At 40.6% G+C, this 20605-nt stretch overlaps 1 protein-coding gene across 5 annotated transcripts in view; it reads right to left on the reverse strand.

Annotated features, from left to right (window-relative positions):
- The window catches only part of LOC127801064 (acyl-CoA hydrolase 2), a 69320-nt gene that overhangs the window by 29728 nt on the left and 18987 nt on the right, over positions 1-20605 (reverse strand). For 4 of the 5 annotated variants that reach the window (XM_052335879.1, XM_052335878.1, XM_052335882.1 and 1 more), the window contains exons 7-8: positions 18172-18249; positions 17001-17088 (exon numbers count right to left, since the gene is read on the reverse strand). In XM_052335879.1, coding sequence (XP_052191839.1) covers positions 17001-17088; positions 18172-18249 — 166 coding nt within the window. Of the gene's footprint in view, positions 1-17000; positions 17089-18147; positions 18250-20605 lie in introns of those variants that run through there. The other variant, XM_052335880.1, reaches the window with a different exon arrangement.

Raw genomic sequence — 20605 nt, forward strand, 5'->3', positions numbered from 1 at the left:
GGTATATGGGAGGCAGAGAATGCCATTGTTATGGCATGGTTGGTCAATTCCATGGAACCCAAAATTGGAAGAACTTGTTATTGTTGTGAATCAAGGAAGGAAGATTTGCCACAAATCAAGGAAGGATACATCAAGAAGATTGACAATAATAAAATTTTCCATAAATCAAGGAAGAAAGATTTGTCACTGTTGAATTAGTTGTCAATTAGCATGTGATTAGATGTAAGTAGCTATCATTCGGGGCTCAATTTTAGCCTTAATTTAGGCCCCTTATTTTTAGCCTTGATTATTGTCCAGCTTACTATAAATTTCAATAGAAGAAGCCTAGACCTAATATAGAGTTCTACTCCTAAAAAGGGTTTTTTCTCTTTTCTATCTTGTTCAACATTGTTTTTCTCTCTTTTCCACATGGTATCAGAACCTAAGAAACCCTAGGACTCTTCTTTCTGAGCCTTCATCACCAACTACTCCTCTGCACCAGCAACCTTCATTGTTGCCTAGCCTTACCCAATACTACAGCCATCACGAGCTTCCTTTATTGCTGCAATAGAATGTTATTTCCCATTCTTCCCTTGGCCCTTCCCATTAACCGGAGATGTCAACCACCACTGATGAAACTAGTTCCCACAATACAAGGGAAACACCGACACCTATGTTGCTTCAGCCGTCGAGAGAACTGAAGCAAATCAATGCTGCCTATCAGTTGGATGGAAGGAATTATCTTAAATGGTCCTAGTTGATTCAAACCATTTTGAAAGGAAAAGGGAAGATTAACCATATTATAGGAACCAGACCAAAGAAAGGAGATCCAGCTTATACGGCACGGGATGAAGAAGATTCTATGATCATTACATGGCTATGGAGTTCCATGGCTCCCGAAATCAGCGATACCTGCATGTTTTTGTCAATAACAAAGGAGGTTTGGAGTCTATCCAACAAACCTACTCGAAGGTGAAGGATGCAGCCTAGATCTACGAGTTGAAGACTAAAATAGTTGTAGCAAAGCAAGATAACAGAACTGTCACCAAGTATGCCAATTTCCTAAAGGGACTATGGCAAGAAATGGATCACTACAGGGTAATTGAGATGAAGAACAGTGATGATGTATGTGAAAAAATAATTATGAGAGAAAAACCTAAGAGACTAGCCTTTCTTAGCTTGTAATTTAGAATAGGCATAACGGGCCTTAAACACCTATGGGCTTATCCTAACCACAAAATAAAACACAAACATATAATAATTACAATTATACTAATAATTCTAACACTCCCCCTCAAACTGGAACATAGATATCATATGCACCAAACTTGTTACAAATATATTCCACTCGAAGACCCTTTAGAAACTTGGTGAAAACATCTGCAAGTTGATCATTGGAGTTAACAAATTCTGTAACAATAACACCTTCAATCAGTTTTTCTCTAATAAAGTGACAGTCGATTTCAATATGCTTAGTCCGCTCATGAACACTGGATTGGAAGCAATGTGTAAGGCAACCTAATTATCACAAATGAGCTTCATAGGGGACACTCCACAAAACTTGAGTTCCTGCAAGAGTTGTTTAAGCCAGATAAGCTCACAAGTTGCATTAACCATAGCCCGATGCTTTACCTCTGCACTACATCTAACTACTACATTTTGTTTCTTACTTTTCCAAGAAACCAGATTTCCTCCCACAAGAACACAATACCCAGAGGATGATCGACGATCAGAAAGAGATTATGCCTAATCTGCATCTACATAACAAATATCTATGTGTCCCTTATCCTCATAGAGTAATCCTTTACCCGGTGCGCTTTTGATATATCTCAGAATTCGGATAATAGCATCCCGATGAGAATCATTCAGTTTTCTATCGCCATATAGATCTCTTCCTGCAAATCGCCATGAAGAAATTCGAAGTGAAGAAAGGCATTTTTAATATCGACCTTTACCAGGTGGTTGCTCCATATAGACCTCTTCCTGCAAATCGCCATGAAGAAATACATTTTTAATATCGAGCTGATAGAGTGGCCAATGACGCATGGCAGCTAGAGAGAGAAAGAGACGAACAGAGGCCATTTTCGCAACATAAGAGAATGTATCACTATAATCCAGCCCATAGATCTGTGTAAAACCCTTGGCAACCAAGCAGGCCTTAAGACGTTCTACCTGGCCATCAGGACCCACTTTGGGAGTAAATACCCACCAGCAACCAACAGGAGTCTTTCCTGGTGGTAAAAGCACCAAATCCCAAGTATCATTTGAATGTAAGGCGTCAATCTCATCTAACATAGCCTAGCGCCAACCAGGATGGGACAGAGCTTCACTTGTGGTTTTAGGAATAGAAACAAAGGAAAGACTCGAAACAAAGGCACTATAAGAAGAGGACAAACGGTCATAGCATAAAAAGTTATAAATAGGATGGGGATTACGAGTAGACCGTGTACCTTTGCGAAGAGTAACGAGGAGACTGTCGGGCTCAGGATCCGAAGCAAGAGGGACCACAAACGGAGAGAGTGAGTCAGGGGAGTCCTGGGCTAGAGGAATGTTGGCGCCAATAGCGGGATGAGGATGACGGTGATATGTAAGAAGTGGAGGAGCCATGGAAGGTGGACTGAAAAATGGTAGGGTAGGCATCACAGAGGAGACAGACGGACTTGACAAGGACAACAGAAGAAAAGAAAAAGGAACGGGTAAAACCTAATGAAGACTTTGTGAATCAGGCTGAGTAATCGAAAAAAAAGACTGTTGTTCAAAGAATGTGACATTAACAGACAAAGATAGCGGTTCAGCTCAAGAGAGTAACACTTATAGCCTTTCTGCAACTGGGAATAGCCGAGAAAGATACACTTGAGAGATTTTGCAGTAAGTTTATCCTGTCCAGGTGAAAAAGAATGCACAAAACAGATATAGCCAAAAACACGAAGAGGAACAGAATAAAGCGATTGTGTAGGGAACAAAAGGGAATGAGGGATTTGGTCCTATAATGTTGAAGATGGCATGCGATTGATTAGATAACATGTAGTTAGAACAACATCTCCTCAAAATTTGGTGGGAAGATTGGCATGTAAAAGGAGCGTCCGGGCAATCTCAATAAGATGGCGATTCTCATGCTCAATAACACCATTTTGTTGAGGTGTGTAAGGACAAGAGGATTGATGCAGAATGCCATTAGTAGTCATAAAGGTAGTAAATTGAGAAGAAAAATACTCAGGGGCATTATCACTACGTAAGGCACTCATAAAAACTCTAAACTATGTTTTTATTTCAGCAGTAAATGTCTGAAAGATAGAAAACAACTCGGATCGACTCTTCTTAAGAAACAACCAAGTGCAATGAGAAAAGTCATCAATGAAAGTAACGAAATATGAAAGGCCAAGAGTAAAATTGACGCGACTAGGCCCCCATACATTAGAGTGCACAAGGGAAAAGGGAACCTTAGCCCTATTATGGACTCGACGAGAAAAAGAATTACAAGCGTGTTTACTACGCTAACACAACTCACAATTAAACATGGACAATGACAACAAACTAGGAACTAATTTCTTCAGTTTGGAGAGGCTGGGATGACCGAGATGATAGTGGAGAAGATTTAGAGAAGCAGCACTGGTGCAAGTTACTAGCGAATTAGGCACAACAAGATGATAGTGACCCTGTGACTCATGCCCGACGCCAATCGTCCACCCCGTATCTTGGTCCTAAACACAAACAGAGGTAGGAGTAAAGATAACATAATAGTTAAGGGTTTTGGTGAGTTGGCTAACTGAAATCAAATTAAAAGGACTATCAAGAACATATAAAACATAATTTAATGAGAAAGACGAGGTGGGTGTGATTTGGCTGATTCCTTTAACTGTAGTTTTGGTACCATTAGCCAGGGTAACAATAAGCAAGGTATCAGAATAGGTAAGTGAGGAGAAAAGAAGTTCATTACCACACATATGCTCAGTGGCGCCCGAATCTATAATCCAATGACTAACAGATGAGCCTTGAGCAACACAAGCAATGAAATTACCAGGATGAGACTGTTGGGTGGCCTGGAACTTCAAGAAGGCATCATACTCAACTGCAAACATAGGTACCAATTGCAAACCTAGTGGAGATTGAGCAGGACTAGGATCACTCTAAAATACATGAGCTGCACTGGTAGATGATGTAGGTGGAGCAGCTAGTCGACCGTGTTTCTTCCAACATTTGTTCTCAAGATGACCCAATTTCTTACAAAATGTACACTGTGGACGTGAGCGATTATTATTGTGTCCTCTATTTCCTCATCCAATGGAAGCCTGAGACACAAGAGATGAAGATTCGGCTCGAGGAACAACATGAGAAGAAGAGGGCATACCATGTGCACCTGTCTTATTCAACAACCTTTTGAAAGAGTTCTTCATGGTAGGACAAGCGGAGCTGGTCAAGATTTGATGCTTGATGGCGTCAAACTCTGGTTTCAGACCAAAGAGAGCAATAACTATAAAAAACTTCTCTCGTTGAGCAATTTGTTTCGGTGCGGGTCGTAATGAGAGGAAGAAGAGCATCAAATTCTTGCATGAGAGCCCGAACCTGCCCCAGATAAGATTCCATGGACGACTCCTGCTTGAGATTCTTGATACCTGAAACCACAGTGTACAAACGTTAGATGTCATTTGTATAACACTCATCAGCTTCCTTCCACACATCAACACAAGTTTCAAATGGGCGAAAGAGTTGCATGATGGAAGGATCAATAGACTGCCATAGGAGGCTACATAACTGGGACTGCCATAGGAGGCTACATAACTGGGCATCAACTTGTTCCCATCTAGCCCGATTCGCTTCTGGCACACTTTTAGCCTTTGTGGTAAGATGATCCGCTTGGCCTTGTCCTTTGAACCACATTTTGACAAAGGCTACCCATGAGAGATAATTGGTCGACCCTATCAACTTGACAATGGTAATATTGGTTGTCCCAAGATTGGAGACAATAAAGGATTGAGAGGCAACAGGGGAAATAGGTGCCGAAGCAGGAATAGCACCGACAAAAATGGCGTCACTGAAATTAGACATGGCGAGAGTTTCAACACAAGAAGTGACTTAAGGGGTCGCTAGAGATCAGATTTGGAGAAGCCGAAGAAGATTGGTCGGCGGACGCGCTATCAGCGCGTGGAGACGGAGGCAGCAAGTGGCGGCGGCGCATGGGGGGTTTGGCGACAGCGAGTCTTCGACAGTCGGCCGATCTAGTGGCAGCGAACCCTATGGTGGTGGCGGTGTTATCCAATGGTAGCCAAATAGTGGGGTTCTGGTATTGGGCAGTGGCGATGATGGTGACGGCTAAGGTTTGACGGTTGCTGGAAAAAGATACACAGCGATGGCTAGGGTTTTTATCACCGGTGGCTCTGATACCATGTGAGAAAATAATTATGAGAGAAAAATCTAAAAGACTAGACTCTCTTAGCTTGTTATTTATAATAGGCATAACGGGCCTTAAACACCTATGGACTTATCCTAATTACAAAATTAAATACAAACATATAATAATTAAAATTATACTAATAATTTTAACAATGTAACCACCTTGAAAGATTTTATAAACAAAGATCGCACCTATGATTATCTTGCAGACCTAAATGTGGAGTATGATCAGGTGAGAGTTCAAATCCTAGGCAATGATGACTTACCTTCACTTAATGAAGTGATTTCAATTATTATAACTGGGGAAAGCAGGAGGGGTGTCATGTTGGACCACAAACCAGTTGAGGCCTCAGCAATGGTGGCAAAAGGCGGAAATCGTGGGTTTAAGAAGGACCAATTGCCAGGAGAAAATGGAAAAATAGGTCTCAAATCCATGGGCAATGACAACCGTGAGAATATGTGGTGTATTTTCTACAAGAAACTACGATATACTAGGCAAATGTGTTAGAAGCTACATGGAAAGCCACCAAGCAAGGAATGGGGAAATAGAGGTGGACAACACCGACATAGGAGCAAGGGGCAAGTTAATATGGTAACTCCGCAAAAGGAAAAACAATCCCATGAACCAAAAGAATTTCAATAAGGAGGAGATTGAAAGGCTGCGGTACCTTTTAAGTACCTTTGAGGCACCATCCTCTTCAAGTACATGCTCACTACAACAATCAGGTAAACCCCCAATTTCACATGCTTTAAATGCCTTTGATACATCACTTAAAGAGTCAGGGATTATTAACTCTGGAACCACAGACCAGATAAATCCTTCCTCTTGGTTTTTTCTCTCATACTCACCCTGTTCTAGCAATCGAAAAATTGCTACAGCTAATGGTTTTTTTATCACAGTAGCTAGAATAGGAGAGATCAAAATCAGCCATTCCTTGACCCTAAAAAATGTCCTTCATACAGTGTTCTAAAATGCGCTAGGCGTTAGTCAGGTGCCAAACTGGGGCCTAGTGCCTAGGCGGGGCCTAGGAAAATTGCTATTTTTTTTAACTTTTTGATGTAATTTGATCATACTTTCAGAATAAACCTTTAAGAATCTCAAACAATGCTCAATTATTTACAACCAGCAGAATCCAATTGCAAGTTCAGTTGTGCACATATCTAACAACTAACTGGAAACCCTAGATTCCTAGAATCCTATCAAAAAACAAATTTCTTGAGAAGAGCTACAAAACTCGAAGCTTCTTGAGAAGAGCTGCAAAAATGATGAAAGAAGCTTCAAACCTAGAAAGAGCTGAAAATCGAAGCTTCTTGATAAAAGAAGCTAAACAAATGATGAAAGAGCTGAAAATCGAAGCTAAGCCTCAGATCGTACCAGAGGAAGAAGAGCAAGAACCAACAGAAAGATAGGCAACAAGAACATGACTGAGAAGGACGATTGGCGGTGACAAGAGGGAGAAAGCAATGAGACGATTGGTGATGGAGTGGCTGAACTGGCAGGGAGATAGGCAGTGAGAACATGGTTGAGAAGGACGATTAGCGACGGTGACGAGAGAGAGAGTGATGAGATGATTGGCGGTGGTGGCGGTGACGCGAGAGAGAAATCGATGAATCCACCAGAGACAAACCCAAACCACGGCGAGAGGATATAAAAGGGAAAGGGGAAATCTAAATACGTCTAGGGATTAATCGGGCCCGGCACCTAGGGGTGCTGATTTGCACAAAATTGCGGCGGCCAAGGGCCGCCTAATGCCTCGGCTACCACCTAGGCTGCATTTTAGAACATTACCTTCGTGTGCCTAAACTGTCCACCAACCTAATCTGCATATCCAAGCTATCCTATGACACTAATTGCAGAGTGTTTTTTCTTCCTTCTTGTTATTGGTTTCAGGAGAAGGACTTGGGACTGATAATTGGACATGCTAAGGAACGAGATAGCTTATACTATCTTGAGAAATCTGAGAAATTACCTGTTAGCAGGTGGAAGCAACCTTTAACATGTCTCTCAGAACCACATATACCCCCTAAGGACACTATTTGGTTGCATCATTACAGGCTGGGACATCCTGCTTTTTCTACTTTTAAAATAATATTCCCTTCGTTGTTTCAAAACCTTGATATTAGAGAGTTTCATTGTGATGTCTGTGAGTTTGCTAAACATAGACGTACTATTTTTCCAACTAGTAAAAACATATGTCTTATTCCTTTTGAATTGATTCATAGTGATATATAGGGTCCATCAACCATTCCAAATGTTTCTGGGACACAATGGTTTGTTTCATTCATTGATGATTACACAAGGGTTACATAGGTCTTTCTTCTTAAATCTAAATCTGATGTGAGTGATATTCTTTCCAATTTCTTTTCTATGATCCACAATCAATTTGGGGCACAAATCAAACAGTTTCGGTTAGACAATCCAAGGGATTATTTCAACTAAACCCTTTTCCACTATCTCCTTTAACAGGGAGTTATTCATGAATCCTTGTGTGTTTCTAACCCTCAATAGAATAGGATTGCAGAACGAAAGAACAACCATCTCCTAGATACTACCAGGGCATTATTGTTTCACAAAAATGTGTCTGAACAATTTTGGGGAGAAACTGTCCTCACAGCCACTCATGTCATAAACTGATTACCCTCTCGAGTGTTACATTTTCAAACTCCAATGGCAATCTTATCCCACTTCTATCACGTTTTTCCTACCACAAATCAACTTAGTCCTAAGGTATTCGAGTGTGTTTCATTTGGTCATGTTCACAGCCCTCATCGGGGGAAGTTGGATCCTAGAGTTCTTAAGTGTATCTTTGTGGGCCATTCTTCTACACAAAAAGGGTACAAATGCTATCATTCTCCAATTAAAAAATTTTTGGTTTCTGCAGATGTTACCTTTGTTGAAACTAAACCCTATTTTACCCACCCTTCTCTTCAAAGGGAGACCTCAAGTATGGAAGATAAGGATAAGCTGCTTCTTCCTAACTTTTTGCAGCCAACTCTAGCTCCTAAACCTTTACTTGAACAACCTGCATTTGAACCTTCCATTGACCTACTGCCCAAACCTGCATTTGACTCTACCTCACAAGCTCATGAACCTAAATCCTCCATCCAACCTGTTCTCCAAATTGCCAAGGAGGAGACCACCATTGATGAACGGTTTCTCCATATTTACTCAAGAAGAAATAATCCAGAACCCGAACCAAGGCTACACCTATCATCAATTCCAATGTCTGGAAATGAGATAACATCTATTGAGTCATCTTCTAATGTTGATTCAATGGCTGATATTGACCTTCCTATAGCACTAAGCATAGTTATCAAAGGCGCGCCTAGGCGCGAGGCGCCTTAAGGCGCCAGTTTGGCGCCTCGCCTTGGCCAAGGCGAGGCGGTTTTGGCGAGGCCCTCGCCTTGCACGCCTAGGCGCTGGGGCGTGAGGCGCGCCTAAGCGTGCCTCATGAAACTGAGGTTTTCTACTTAAATCTTGCAGCCCAATCGCGCTTGCCTCTCCTCCCGACTGCATCCAGCCGCGCTTGCCTCTCCTCTCCAGCTCGCTGCTCGCTCCTCACTCCTCCCGACTATAGCATCTACCGTGCTTGCCTCTCCTCCCAACTCGCTGCTCGCTGGCCCTCGCTGCTCGCTCGCCCTCGCCCGATCTTCCATTCTTCCTCTTCCTCTCTAGCCCTAGCCGCGCGGCCGCGCCTGCCTCCTCTCTTCCTCTTCTCTCCAGCTCGCCCTCGCCCGATCTTCTTCTTCCTCTCCTCTCCAGCTGCGACCCCCTCCTCTCTTTCTCTCCAGCCCCAGCCCGATCCTCCTCTTCCTCTCTGCCGCGCCTGCCTCCTCTCTTCCTCTCCTCTCCAGCTCGCTGCTTGCTCGATCTTCCTCTCCAGTCTCCAGCCGCACCCTTTCTTCTATTCTCCTCTACTGAGTCTGCCCACGCCACGGTCTTCTCCTCTCTTCCTCGCCTCTTCTCATCTTCTCTTGAGCTCTTCAAGTTGAAGCTGCTAAGGGCCTAAAGCTGCTGCCGCCGCCGCTGCCCACATCTTCTCCTATATTCATAATTTCATATTGTAAGTTCTTTAGTTGTATTTTATTTGTTTATTTCTTGCATTTTTGCTTAATTTATTTTGCTGACAGCTGGTTGCTGAAATTTGCTTTTAAGTCTTTATAATTTATTTCTATAATTAGGAGAATTTTGATGAAATTGGAACTGTGTTGCAACAGCCCAATAAATGTCGTCAACCACTTCCAAAACGGACCCAACATGGAATTATTTTGAATGTGTTATTATTGATAATTTGATAGTTGTTTATGATTTTACAAGATTTTGAGTTTTTTTCCTAAAAGGTGCGCCTCGCTTCGCAAAGGCGCGCCTCGCCTCGTGCGCCTCGCGCCTCAAGCTCCAGGACCTTTTGCGCCTCGCTGCGCCTCGCGCCTTTCAGAACTATGGCACTAAGGAAAGGAATTAAAGAGTGCACAAAACATCCCTTATATCCACTCTCTCACTTTGTCTCCTTTAAAAGATGCTCTCCATCTCATAGAAGCTTTCTTACAAACATACACACAGCATCCATCCCTACCACATTATCAAAGGCTTTAAACTCAGAAAATTGGAGGAATGCCATGAATGTTGAAATACAAGCTTTTGAGAGGAATAATACATGAGAGATTGTGGAAATGGGTCTTCACAATCAAATGTAAAGCAAATAGGACACTTGAAAGATACAAGGCTAGGTTGGTAGCTAAGGGTTATACCCAAACATATGGAATAGACTACCAAGAAACCTTTGCCCTCGTAGCCAAAATGAACACGATGAGAATTCTCTTATCCCTAGCAGTTAACTTTGATTGGCCTTTGTTACAGTTTGATGTGAAGAATGCTTTCTTGCATGGAGACCTTGAGGAGAAAATTTATATAGACATACCCCAATGATTCAACAAAAACAGACCTGGGACTAAAGTTTATAAACTCAAGAAGGCGTTATATGGCCTAAAACAGTCACCTAGAGCTTGGTTCAGGAGATTTTCCAAAGTAATGCAGGCAATGGGTTACAAACCGAACCAAGGGGACCACGCTCTATTCATAAAACACTTAGGTTCAGGTTTTGTCACAACTCTTATTGTTTATGTTGATGACAGTATAGTGATAGGAAATGATGAAAAGGAAAGGCAGAACTTGGGCAGATGTTTGGCTGAGGAGTTTGACATCAAGGAACTAGGGAATTTAAAATATTTCCTAGGTATTGAAGGGGCACAATCTAGGCATGGGATATTCATATCTCAACACAAGTATGTTTTTGACCTTTTGAGGGATACAGGAAAAATGGTTTGCAAACCAGCCAACATCCCGATTGATCCTAATCACAAACTGGGAGAAGCAGAGGGAGACAAGGATACTGACAAAGAAGCCTATCAAAGATTAGTTGGCAGGCTGATTTATCTATCTCACGCAAGGTCGGACATAGCCTATGTAGTGAGCATAGTAAGTCAGTTTATGCACAAACCTAAGGAGCTTCACCTGCAAACAGTCTATAGAATTCTACACTATCTCAAAGGAAAGAAAGGGAATTTTGTTCAAAAGAGGGCTAAACTTACCCTAGAAGCCTATACCGATGCAAACCATGCAAGTTCAATGGTTGATATGAGGTGTACCACAAGGTATTGCACTTTTTGGGGAGGAAATCAAGTTACTTGGAGGAGTAAAAAGTAGATTGTTGTGGCTAGGTTAAGTGCAGAATCAAAATATCAAGTAATGGCACAAGGTATATGTGAGTTACTATGGTTGAAATTTATTGTTGAAGACTTGAGACTCAAGTGGAATAGCCCTATGAAACTCTATTGTGATAATAAGTCTACTATCAGCATTGTACACAATCCTGTACAGCATGACCGAACAAAACACATTGAGGTTGATCGCCATTTTATTAAAGAAAAACTAGACAGAGGGCTTATTTGTACTCCCTATTGTCACGGTCCTAAGTCACCGTGACAATGAACTAACCAGGGCTCAGTGGTTTAGAAGGGAAATGAGTAGGAAGTTGAGTAAGAGAGTAGAAAGATCAGAGGGTTAGCGAGAGAATTGGAGAAGGCGAGAGAGAGAGAGAGAGAGAAACAGAGTAATTTTTGTATTCAATCTTTTCCTATCATCTCCCGTGGAATGGGAGTATTACATATAGGCGCAAAAGGTGGGAGAAGATGCAACGGATCCTTCCCTCCCCAGCGGTTACAACAGAATGTTTTGTCTCTTCCTAAGGCCTTTACACGTGGCCTCCTAAAGCTAACAGAATCTGGTAGCTAGAATATATCTATTAGTTGGAATATAAATGCAATAAAGGAAATACAGCAAAATATATTTAAGCAAGAAATGGAAATAATACTGGAATTAAACATAGAAGTAGCCACAGCCGTGACACCTATATACCAAGTGAATCCCATCTAGCTGATGTTCTAACCAATGGACTCCCTAGTCCTATCTTCCACAAGATTATAGCCAAGCTGGGAATGAACAATGTTTATTCACCAACTTGAGAGAGAGCGTTGTGAATCAAGGTAGAAAAATCAAGAAGATTTACCATAAATCAAGGAAGGAAAATTGCCACAAATCAAAGGAAGGATACATCAAGAAGATTGACAATCATAAGATTTTCCATAAATCAAGGAATGAAGATTTGCCACTATTGGATTAGTTGTCAATTAGCATGTAATTAGCAATCAATTGGCATGTGATTAGATGTAATTAGCTACCATTTAGGCCTCAATTTTAGACTTAATTTAGGCCCTTTATTTTTAGCCTTGATTATTGTACAACTTACTATAAATTTCAATAGAAGAAAGCTAGACCTAATAAAGAGTTATACTCCTAAAAAGGGTTTTCTCTCTTTTCTATCTTGTTCAACATTGTTTCTCTCTTTTCCACACTTATCTATTCTACAAGACAGCTAGTGAGATCTGGAAGGTTGTCCAAGAAATCTACTCCGACTTTGAAAACATAGCCGAAAGCTTCGAAATCCAATCAATCATTCAAACCACAAGACAAGGTACAAATTCGGTTACTGAGTACTACAATACTTTAACTAAATTGTGGTAGGAGATGGAATTTTTCTATGAGATTAAATGGGAGTGTTCAAAAGATGGCAGAAAATATGACAAGATGGTGGAGAAAGAAAGGGTATTTGATTTCCTACATGACCTAAACTCATATTTAAATGAGGTAAGAGGCAAATAACTTGGGATAAACCCCTTTCCATCCATGAGAGAAGTCTTTGTTGAAGTAAGGCGAGAAGAGAGTAGAAAGAAGATAATGTTACCAGCATCAGGGCATTCAAACAATGAGGTATACACACAAAACTCTGCCCTAAATATTTCTCATGTGAGATTTCCCACTACAGCTAAAGGAGAAGTTCAGAAAGATAAACAATGGTGTGACCACTGCAACAAACCCTATCATACTAAGGAAACATGTTGAAAAATCCATGGAAAGCCAGCAAATTGGAAGCCAGGAAATCAAAGAAAAGGAGGGCAATTTACATACATGGTAGAAGCTGAAAAAGAGAGTTCAACCAATATCATCCTCACTGCTGATCAACTGGAGGTTTTGCAGCAATTACTCAGTCAAACTAAAGTGAATAAGGCTGAAAGTACTGAAAGCATAAATCCAGTGGTATCCCTAGCGAAACAAGGTAATACAAGTTATTCTCTACTCTCTCAAAAGTTGTCTACAAACGTTTGGATCATAGATATGGAAGCATTAGACCACATGACAGGTTCTCTTAAAATCTTATCCAATTATGAACCTTGTGATCAAGGGATTGCTGTTTTTATGGCTAATGGTACAACCTCTTTAGCCAAGGGAAGAGGGACAACTTACATAACAGGATTGACTTTAAAATCAGTACTTTATGTACCTAATTTAACATGTAACCTGCTATCCGTGAGTAAATTAACCAAAGAAAGGAGTTGTGTAGTAACTTTCTCTCAATCTTTGTGTGTTTTTCAAGACCTACCATCGGGAAAGATGATTAGCAATGCTGAGAAAAAGGGGGGACTCTACTAGATTTCAATACTTTATCATCCTACCAAATTTAGGTCATCTATTCAATCCTCTTTAGCTACTATTTCAGAATCAGATATAGTGTTATGGCATCAAAGATTAGAACATCCTAGCTTCAAGTATCTTAGAGTTTTGTATCCTTCTATTTTTAGCAATAAAATTCAAAATCTTCATTGTGAGCATTGTATTCTCGCAAAACAAACTAAGAGCTCTCATCCTAATCACATTTATAAACCCTAAAAACCATTCCATTTGATTCATAGTGATGTGTGGGGACTAGCTAGGACTCTCAATCTAACTAACACTATATCGTTCATCACATTTATAAATGACCACACAAGAGTTAGCTAGGTATTCCTAATGAAAGACAAATCTAAAGACTGCCTTGCATTCAAAAGGTTTCATCAAATGATTCAAAATGTCTTTCAATCAACTATTCATGTATTGAGGTCTAATAATGGCCGAGAGTATTTTTCCAATGAATTCAATCAATATCTAACCGAGCATGGTATTATTCACCAAAACTTATGTCCCTATAACCCCCAACAAAATGGGTAGCTGAAAGAAAGAACTGCCATCTTCTTGAGACAACAAGGGCTCTAATGTTACCAAATCAGTTCATATGCCTATTGGGGAGAAGTTGTTCTCACAACAACTTACCTTATTAATAGGCTTCCTTCTAAAATTCTAAAGTTTAAAACTCCATCGAATGTCTTTCTTGAAACCTTTCCTCACCATACCAGAGTTCTAAACTCCCTTCCTCCTAAGGTTTTTGGATGTACTGTCTTTGTACACAAAAACCAACTTACTCAATCCAAATTAGACCCAAAAGCACTCAAGTACATTTTTGTTGGATACTCTCCCACTCACCAAGGATATAAATGTTATAATCCCACTACCAGAAAGTTTATTGTGTCTTGTGATGTCTCTTTTATCGAGCATTAACCATTTTTTCAAAATACCTCCTTGCATGAGAATACCTCCAATGCTGAAGATTATTGGAATCCAATCAGTCCTATGCTTGTTAGTCCTACTTTCATTCCAAACAATGATCCATTGCCCAATCCTATTCTTGATCTTGAAACATATGACAGTTCAGATCCTGTTCCTTCAACCCTAAACCATCAAGGGGGAGAGAAAGAGAGCACCAAAATTCCAAAGGATGATCAGGTCCAGAATAAACCACCATTAAAGGTTTATTCCAGAAAGCCTCGTGATCCTTAGGCAACTAAATCATCTAACCTCGAGATAAGTCCAGAAAATTTGGCTACAAGTGATGTTGAAGCACTGAACAAGATGGAAAATGAAGGAAATAACAGAGAAGATGATCTAGGTATTCCCATTGCTCCAAGAAAAGGGGTAAGATCCTGCACGAAGTGCCCTATTTCTAATTTTTTGGGATACTCAAAATTGTCTCCACAATTCAGATCATTCACCACTAATTTGGATATTATGGCTATTCCTAGAGACATTTATGAGGCATTATAAGATGATAGATGGAAGGCAACAGTCTTGGAAGAAATGCAGGCTTTAGAAAAGAATGATACATGGGAAGTTGTAAACCTATCAGATGAAACGAAGATAGTAGACAGCAAATGGGTATTCACTGTGAAGTATAAAGCCGATGGGAGTATTGACAGGTATAAGGCTAGGCTTGTGGCTCAAGGTTTTACTCAAACTCAAGGCTTTGACTAAGAGGAAACATATGCTCCAGTAGCTAAGCTAAATTCCATCGGGGTATTGTTATCCTTGGCAGTAAATCTAGATTGGAGATTACATTAATTGGATATCAAGAATGCCTTCTTGAATGCAGAGCTAGAAGAAGAAATATAAATGAGAATACCACCTGGTTTTGAGGAGAATTTCACAAGAGGAAAGGTATGTAGGCTGAAAAATCACTATATAGTCTTAAACAATCCCCTAGGGCATGGTTTAAGAGATTCAGTGATACCTTACACCAGCTTGGATACAAGCAAGGGCAGGCTGATCATACTCTCTTCACAAAGATGGAGAATGATGTGAGAAGAACAGTGTTGGTAGTGTATGTAGATGATATCATCATCTCAAGAGATAATAGGCAAGAGATTGAAAAGTTAAAGCATCAACTGAGGGAAATATTTGAGGTGAAAGATTTGGGAGAATTAAGATACTTACTAGGATTGGAAGTAGCTAGAAGCAAGGAAGGTATATTTATAACTCAAAGGAAATACACCTTAGATTTGCTAAGGGAAACAGGAAAACTAGGGTGTAAGCCAACAAGTACTCCCCTAGAGCCAAATTGGAAGAATAAAGAAGGAAAAGAAGAGTATCAGGTAGACAAAGGAAGGTTTCAACACCTAGTAGGGAAGCTCATTTATCTATCCCACACAAGGCTAGATATAGCATATGTTGTAAGTATTATCAGCCAATATATACATCTCCCTACTAAACAACATCTTGAAGCAATTCATCATATTTTTGGGTATCTCAAAGGAACACTCAAGAAGGGGCTGATATTCAAGAAAATTTAGGATAGAGGAATCTGTGGCTATGCTGATTCAGATTAGGTAGGTTCTATTGATGATAGCAGATCCATTTCAGGGTATTGTACCAACCTATGGGGAAATCTAGTGACTTGGAGAGAAGCAAGAAGCAATAGGTGGTTTCCCAAATGTCCTTAGTTGTTGTCAAGAACATCATCGTATCACTGATTTCTAGAACCATAGAGTTCCATAACTAGGACATCACCAGGGAATCCTCCTTATCCCATGCTGCAAACGCTGAATCTCCCTCCTTGTACCTTGTTTTTGAATTATTTCCTAATGTATACATAGAAGATTAGGTGTATAGATTTGGTAGGTTCTGCAAATCACTTAGAGATTATCTCCATTAGAGAAAATTTCTAATTAAGAGTTTCCTATTGTAGATTGGCTAGTTTTCTGTATATATATAGATTTAAACAGAATGAATAAAAAAAATATTCATTTTTCTTCCCAATTCGTGACAAGAACACATATGTAATCTTCACTTCACAAGGACCAACTTCAACATCAAGTATTTCATTTTACTTTACCACCTCATCCAAAGTTCTTAGGGAACCATCTAAGGCACTTCGGCAGCAGCAGAGCTATAAGGTGTAAATAATGATGATATTTCACAATATCATCTAAGAGGGGTTAAGAGGAAACAGTTAATTTCTTCCCAGTGACCTTAAAATGTATTTAAGGCAAAATACTGTCACCTGTTGATGTAAATACCATTTTATGCTGTTTTTCCTTTTTCCATAGTTCAAATCAATTAAAGACGAATATATTTGTTTCTCAAATGGGTGTTGCAGGTAAGTAAATGGACCCCTTTTTGGCATGAGGGAATCAATAAAGCGAACCCAGATCAACTCTCCTATCTGCTCGAAATAAGACATGCATCCACCAACAATCATCAGTTTCTTTATTCAAATGGTGCAAAATAAAATGTGATATCCATCACCTTAAATTTTGATAAAGATAATGATATAACCACCCACACAAATCAGTATACTACAAAGACAAAGTACAGCTATTATGATTAGTGGCAGTTTATTCCATTGAAGGACAGAAAGTATATTTACAGTGAAGATCCCCCGCAAGAAGGAAGCAAGCATGCAGACTATGAGCAAACTTCAGACAATCGACTGTTTTTGATGCTGCAGCCAAAGCCTGCATATCATTGACCATTTAGCTATGACTATGTAAAAGCAGCTGCTACTGATATGAATTCCACCTAGTGATCAGTGTCTACCTGAAATTAACCAAGTCAATCTGTATTGAAAACATATTTAAAGTTAACAGCAATATACAAGTAAATAAAAATACTTTAGGAGCAATAAAGTATCAAATTTTTAGATTCCAACTTTCCAGTGCCATCTTCTGATTAACTAACAATGCAGCCATCTGAAGGAAGCATAAAGAGGCAACAATGCACCAACAAACATTAATTTGGTCTTTAGTTCCATTGTAAAACAAGATACTGGCCACTTGGGAAACTTCAAACCAATGAGAGTTTGATGAAAAATAAATTGAGAAACTTCACACCAATAAGAGATAAGTGCAAAAATAAATATATGCTTCATGTCTTTTAGGTTCCCAGTAGGTTTAATATTAACTATATAGGCCTTATAGAAGATAAGACCATAGATTGAAATGAAAGGAAAGCTAGAACTCATGTAGAACACATAGGTGGGATAAAAGGTTTGGTATGTTGTTGTTGGGTCTTTTACATTCCCCACTTAACTCATGCTTCTTGCTTTCTTAATTTCATTGAAGCATTTTGAACTGAAACCATGCCCAATATAAACAAGTAACTAGGAACGAAAAAAAGTTTAAGCATTTAGCTGATAAGAAAACCGACAGACAACCAATGAACATATCACAAAACAGGTCCAGCAAGAATAGGATATCAAAATCATGGCACATTATTAAAATGGAAGCTGGATGAATAGGATATCATCCAATCGTCCAGCAAGAAAATGATTTTCCTGACAGACAACCAATGAACATATCACAAATTATGTCCAGCAAGAATCAGATATCAAAATCATTGGCACATTATTAAAATGGAAGTGGGATGAATTACGAAATGCAGTGTGTTCTGTGAATGTGCATGCAAACGAACTGCAGTGATCATTCTATACAAAATTACAACCTTAAATTTGCACCATTCTTTTTATCATAATTAACAAAATTTCATTCAGGAACATGCAAGTGCCAAGAAACTACCATAGAAAAGAAAATCAATCATGCCTGTCCAATGAACTGTCCTCCAAACACCTTCCCATAATTTGGGGTATCCGGCAGGGTGATCCCACGAAAAATATTTACCTTCAAACAAATGTAAAGCGTCTTAGTATAATGTGGAATATAAATTTCTTGAGCATGTCATCAAGCAAAAGGCTCAACTAGAACTGAATTGCAAAGAGCTACAAAAGAGGGGATTTTTATTTGTTTCATATTGTTAGAAAACAGGAAGATTCATTGATCTGCATATATTATTTGTTTGATATGTATCATGTATCGTGTATTCTTTTTATTTGATTGTATTTGTAATTGTTTCCTTTCTTGTACATATTTCCTAAGCTAGATTAGGAAAGTACCTAATTAGAAAACTGCCTAATTAGACTTTAGGGAACTGCCTATTGTTAGGGCTCCCATTAAACAAACATATCAAAGGAGAAAGAAGGAAAGGGGTGGGGGACCACAGGGGGCAACCAAGTAAAATGACCCAAGGCTAAAAAAGTCACAAGTTAGTTAGAAGAGAATAATCTAGCATGTGGCTGGAACAAGTGGGGGGGGAGTAGGTATATAAGGGAGGAGAGAAAGAGAGAGAGGGGTGGAGAATTCTGTTGGAGAAGTCGTGGGAGAGAGAGGCCCTCTCAAATAGGCCTATTTTGTTTCTTTCATTGTTTTTTTGCTACTTCCATTGTTGAAGCTACTGTAATTGAGGAATTCCTACTGTTTTTGAGTAAAAGTTCAATCAATTGAGAAGAGTTCTACCATTTGGTATCAGAGCGCTGATTCATGGGGATATCCGTTTTTGAGAGAGTGGGCGAGTTAGAGGGGAGGTTGGAGACTTATCAACAACAGATAGAAGGACAAATGGAGGGATTGCAAGTCGGGTTGGATTCTATGAGGAATGAATTTCAGAAAGTGCATAACATAGAGAAGAACATGACGATGATGCTGGACCAATTTAACTTACTGATAGAGAAGTGGGAGTCGCAGGAGAAGGATAGGAAGGGGAAACAAGGAGAGGACAATGTACCCATGGGTTCTTCCTTTACCATGGACGAGACGCCAGGGGTGAGAGAACGGGCAAGGGACGAAGGCGATGTGACCAAAGGCTTCGGAAGGCTGGAGACTAGGGGTCGACGCTTGGAGATGCCCTTATTTGAGGGAGACGACCCTGATGGGTGGGTCTTTAGGGCAGAGCGATACTTCGCTGTGAACCGATTGGCCGACGCAGAGAAACTGGATTCGGCCGCGCTCTGTTTTGAAGGGGCCGCTCTCGCCTGGTTTCAATGGGAGCAAAGGCGACGGCGAGTGAGGAGTTGGGACGAGCTCAAGGCGCGGTTGGTAAGTCGATTCCGATCGACTCAAGAAGGCACAGCAGAGGAGAGGTTCCTCGCGCTTAGGCAAACCGGTTCCGTCAAGGACTACCGTCTCTGTTTTGAAATATGGGCTTCTTCCATTGAAGAGCTGCCAGACGCGTTCCTTGAGGGTCATTTTATAAATGGCCTGAGGTCGGATATCCAGGCAAAGATGAGGGTATTGCAGCCAAAAGGACTAGAGCAAATGATGGAGCTGGCCCAACGAATCGAGGAGAGGAATCGGGTGGTCCGTGGGGGTTATTCGGGATCAAACCCAACTCGGGTATCAGCCCCTTCCACTCCGACAACAAACCTTCAGCCGAAATGGGCAACAACCAGCGCTGCCGTCTCACATCGGCCATTAGCCATAGGTAAGTGGAGCACCCCTCCTTTCAAGAAGTTGAGTAAGAGTGAGTTGTACGCCAAACAGGCGAAGGGGTTATGTTTCCGTTGCGACGAGAAGTATTCGGTGGGTCATAAATGCAAGAATAGGGAGTTGCAAGTAATGGTGATTTATGAGGAGGAAAGGGATAAAGAAGAAGAGAATGTACAGGAGGCTGAAACAAGGGATGAACTAGGGGAAGGGGAAGACCAGGTCAAATTAAGAGAGGTGGTGGAGCTATCCCTTAACTCAGTAGTGGGATTAACCCCTCCACAAACCATGAAAGTAAAAGGGGAAGTGGGGGGACAAGAGGTGGTGGTCTTAATTGATAGTGGAGCTTCCCATAATTTTATAGCAACTGAATTAGTGCAGAATTTGGGACTGACCAGGACACAGACAAGAGGTTATGGGGTGATTAGGGGGTCGGGTATGGCTGTTCAAGGGGCGGGGGTGTGTAAGGGGGTGGTCTTAAGGCCGCAGAATATGGAAATAGTGGAGGATTTTCTGCCATTGGAGCTAGGGAGTTCAGATGTGATCCTCGAAATGAAGTGGTTGGCTTCCCTAGGGGAGACACAAGTTGATTGGGGCTCATTGGTTATGAGATTTAAGGCCGGGGGGGCTACTGTGACACTGCATGGGGATCCCAGCCTCAGTAAGACCTTGGTAACATTGAAATCAATGATGAGGGCATTCAGGGAAAATAAGGAAA

Source organism: Diospyros lotus, chromosome 5, assembly GCF_014633365.1.
Source record: "Diospyros lotus cultivar Yz01 chromosome 5, ASM1463336v1, whole genome shotgun sequence".
NCBI classification, from domain to species: Eukaryota; Viridiplantae; Streptophyta; class Magnoliopsida; order Ericales; family Ebenaceae; genus Diospyros; species Diospyros lotus.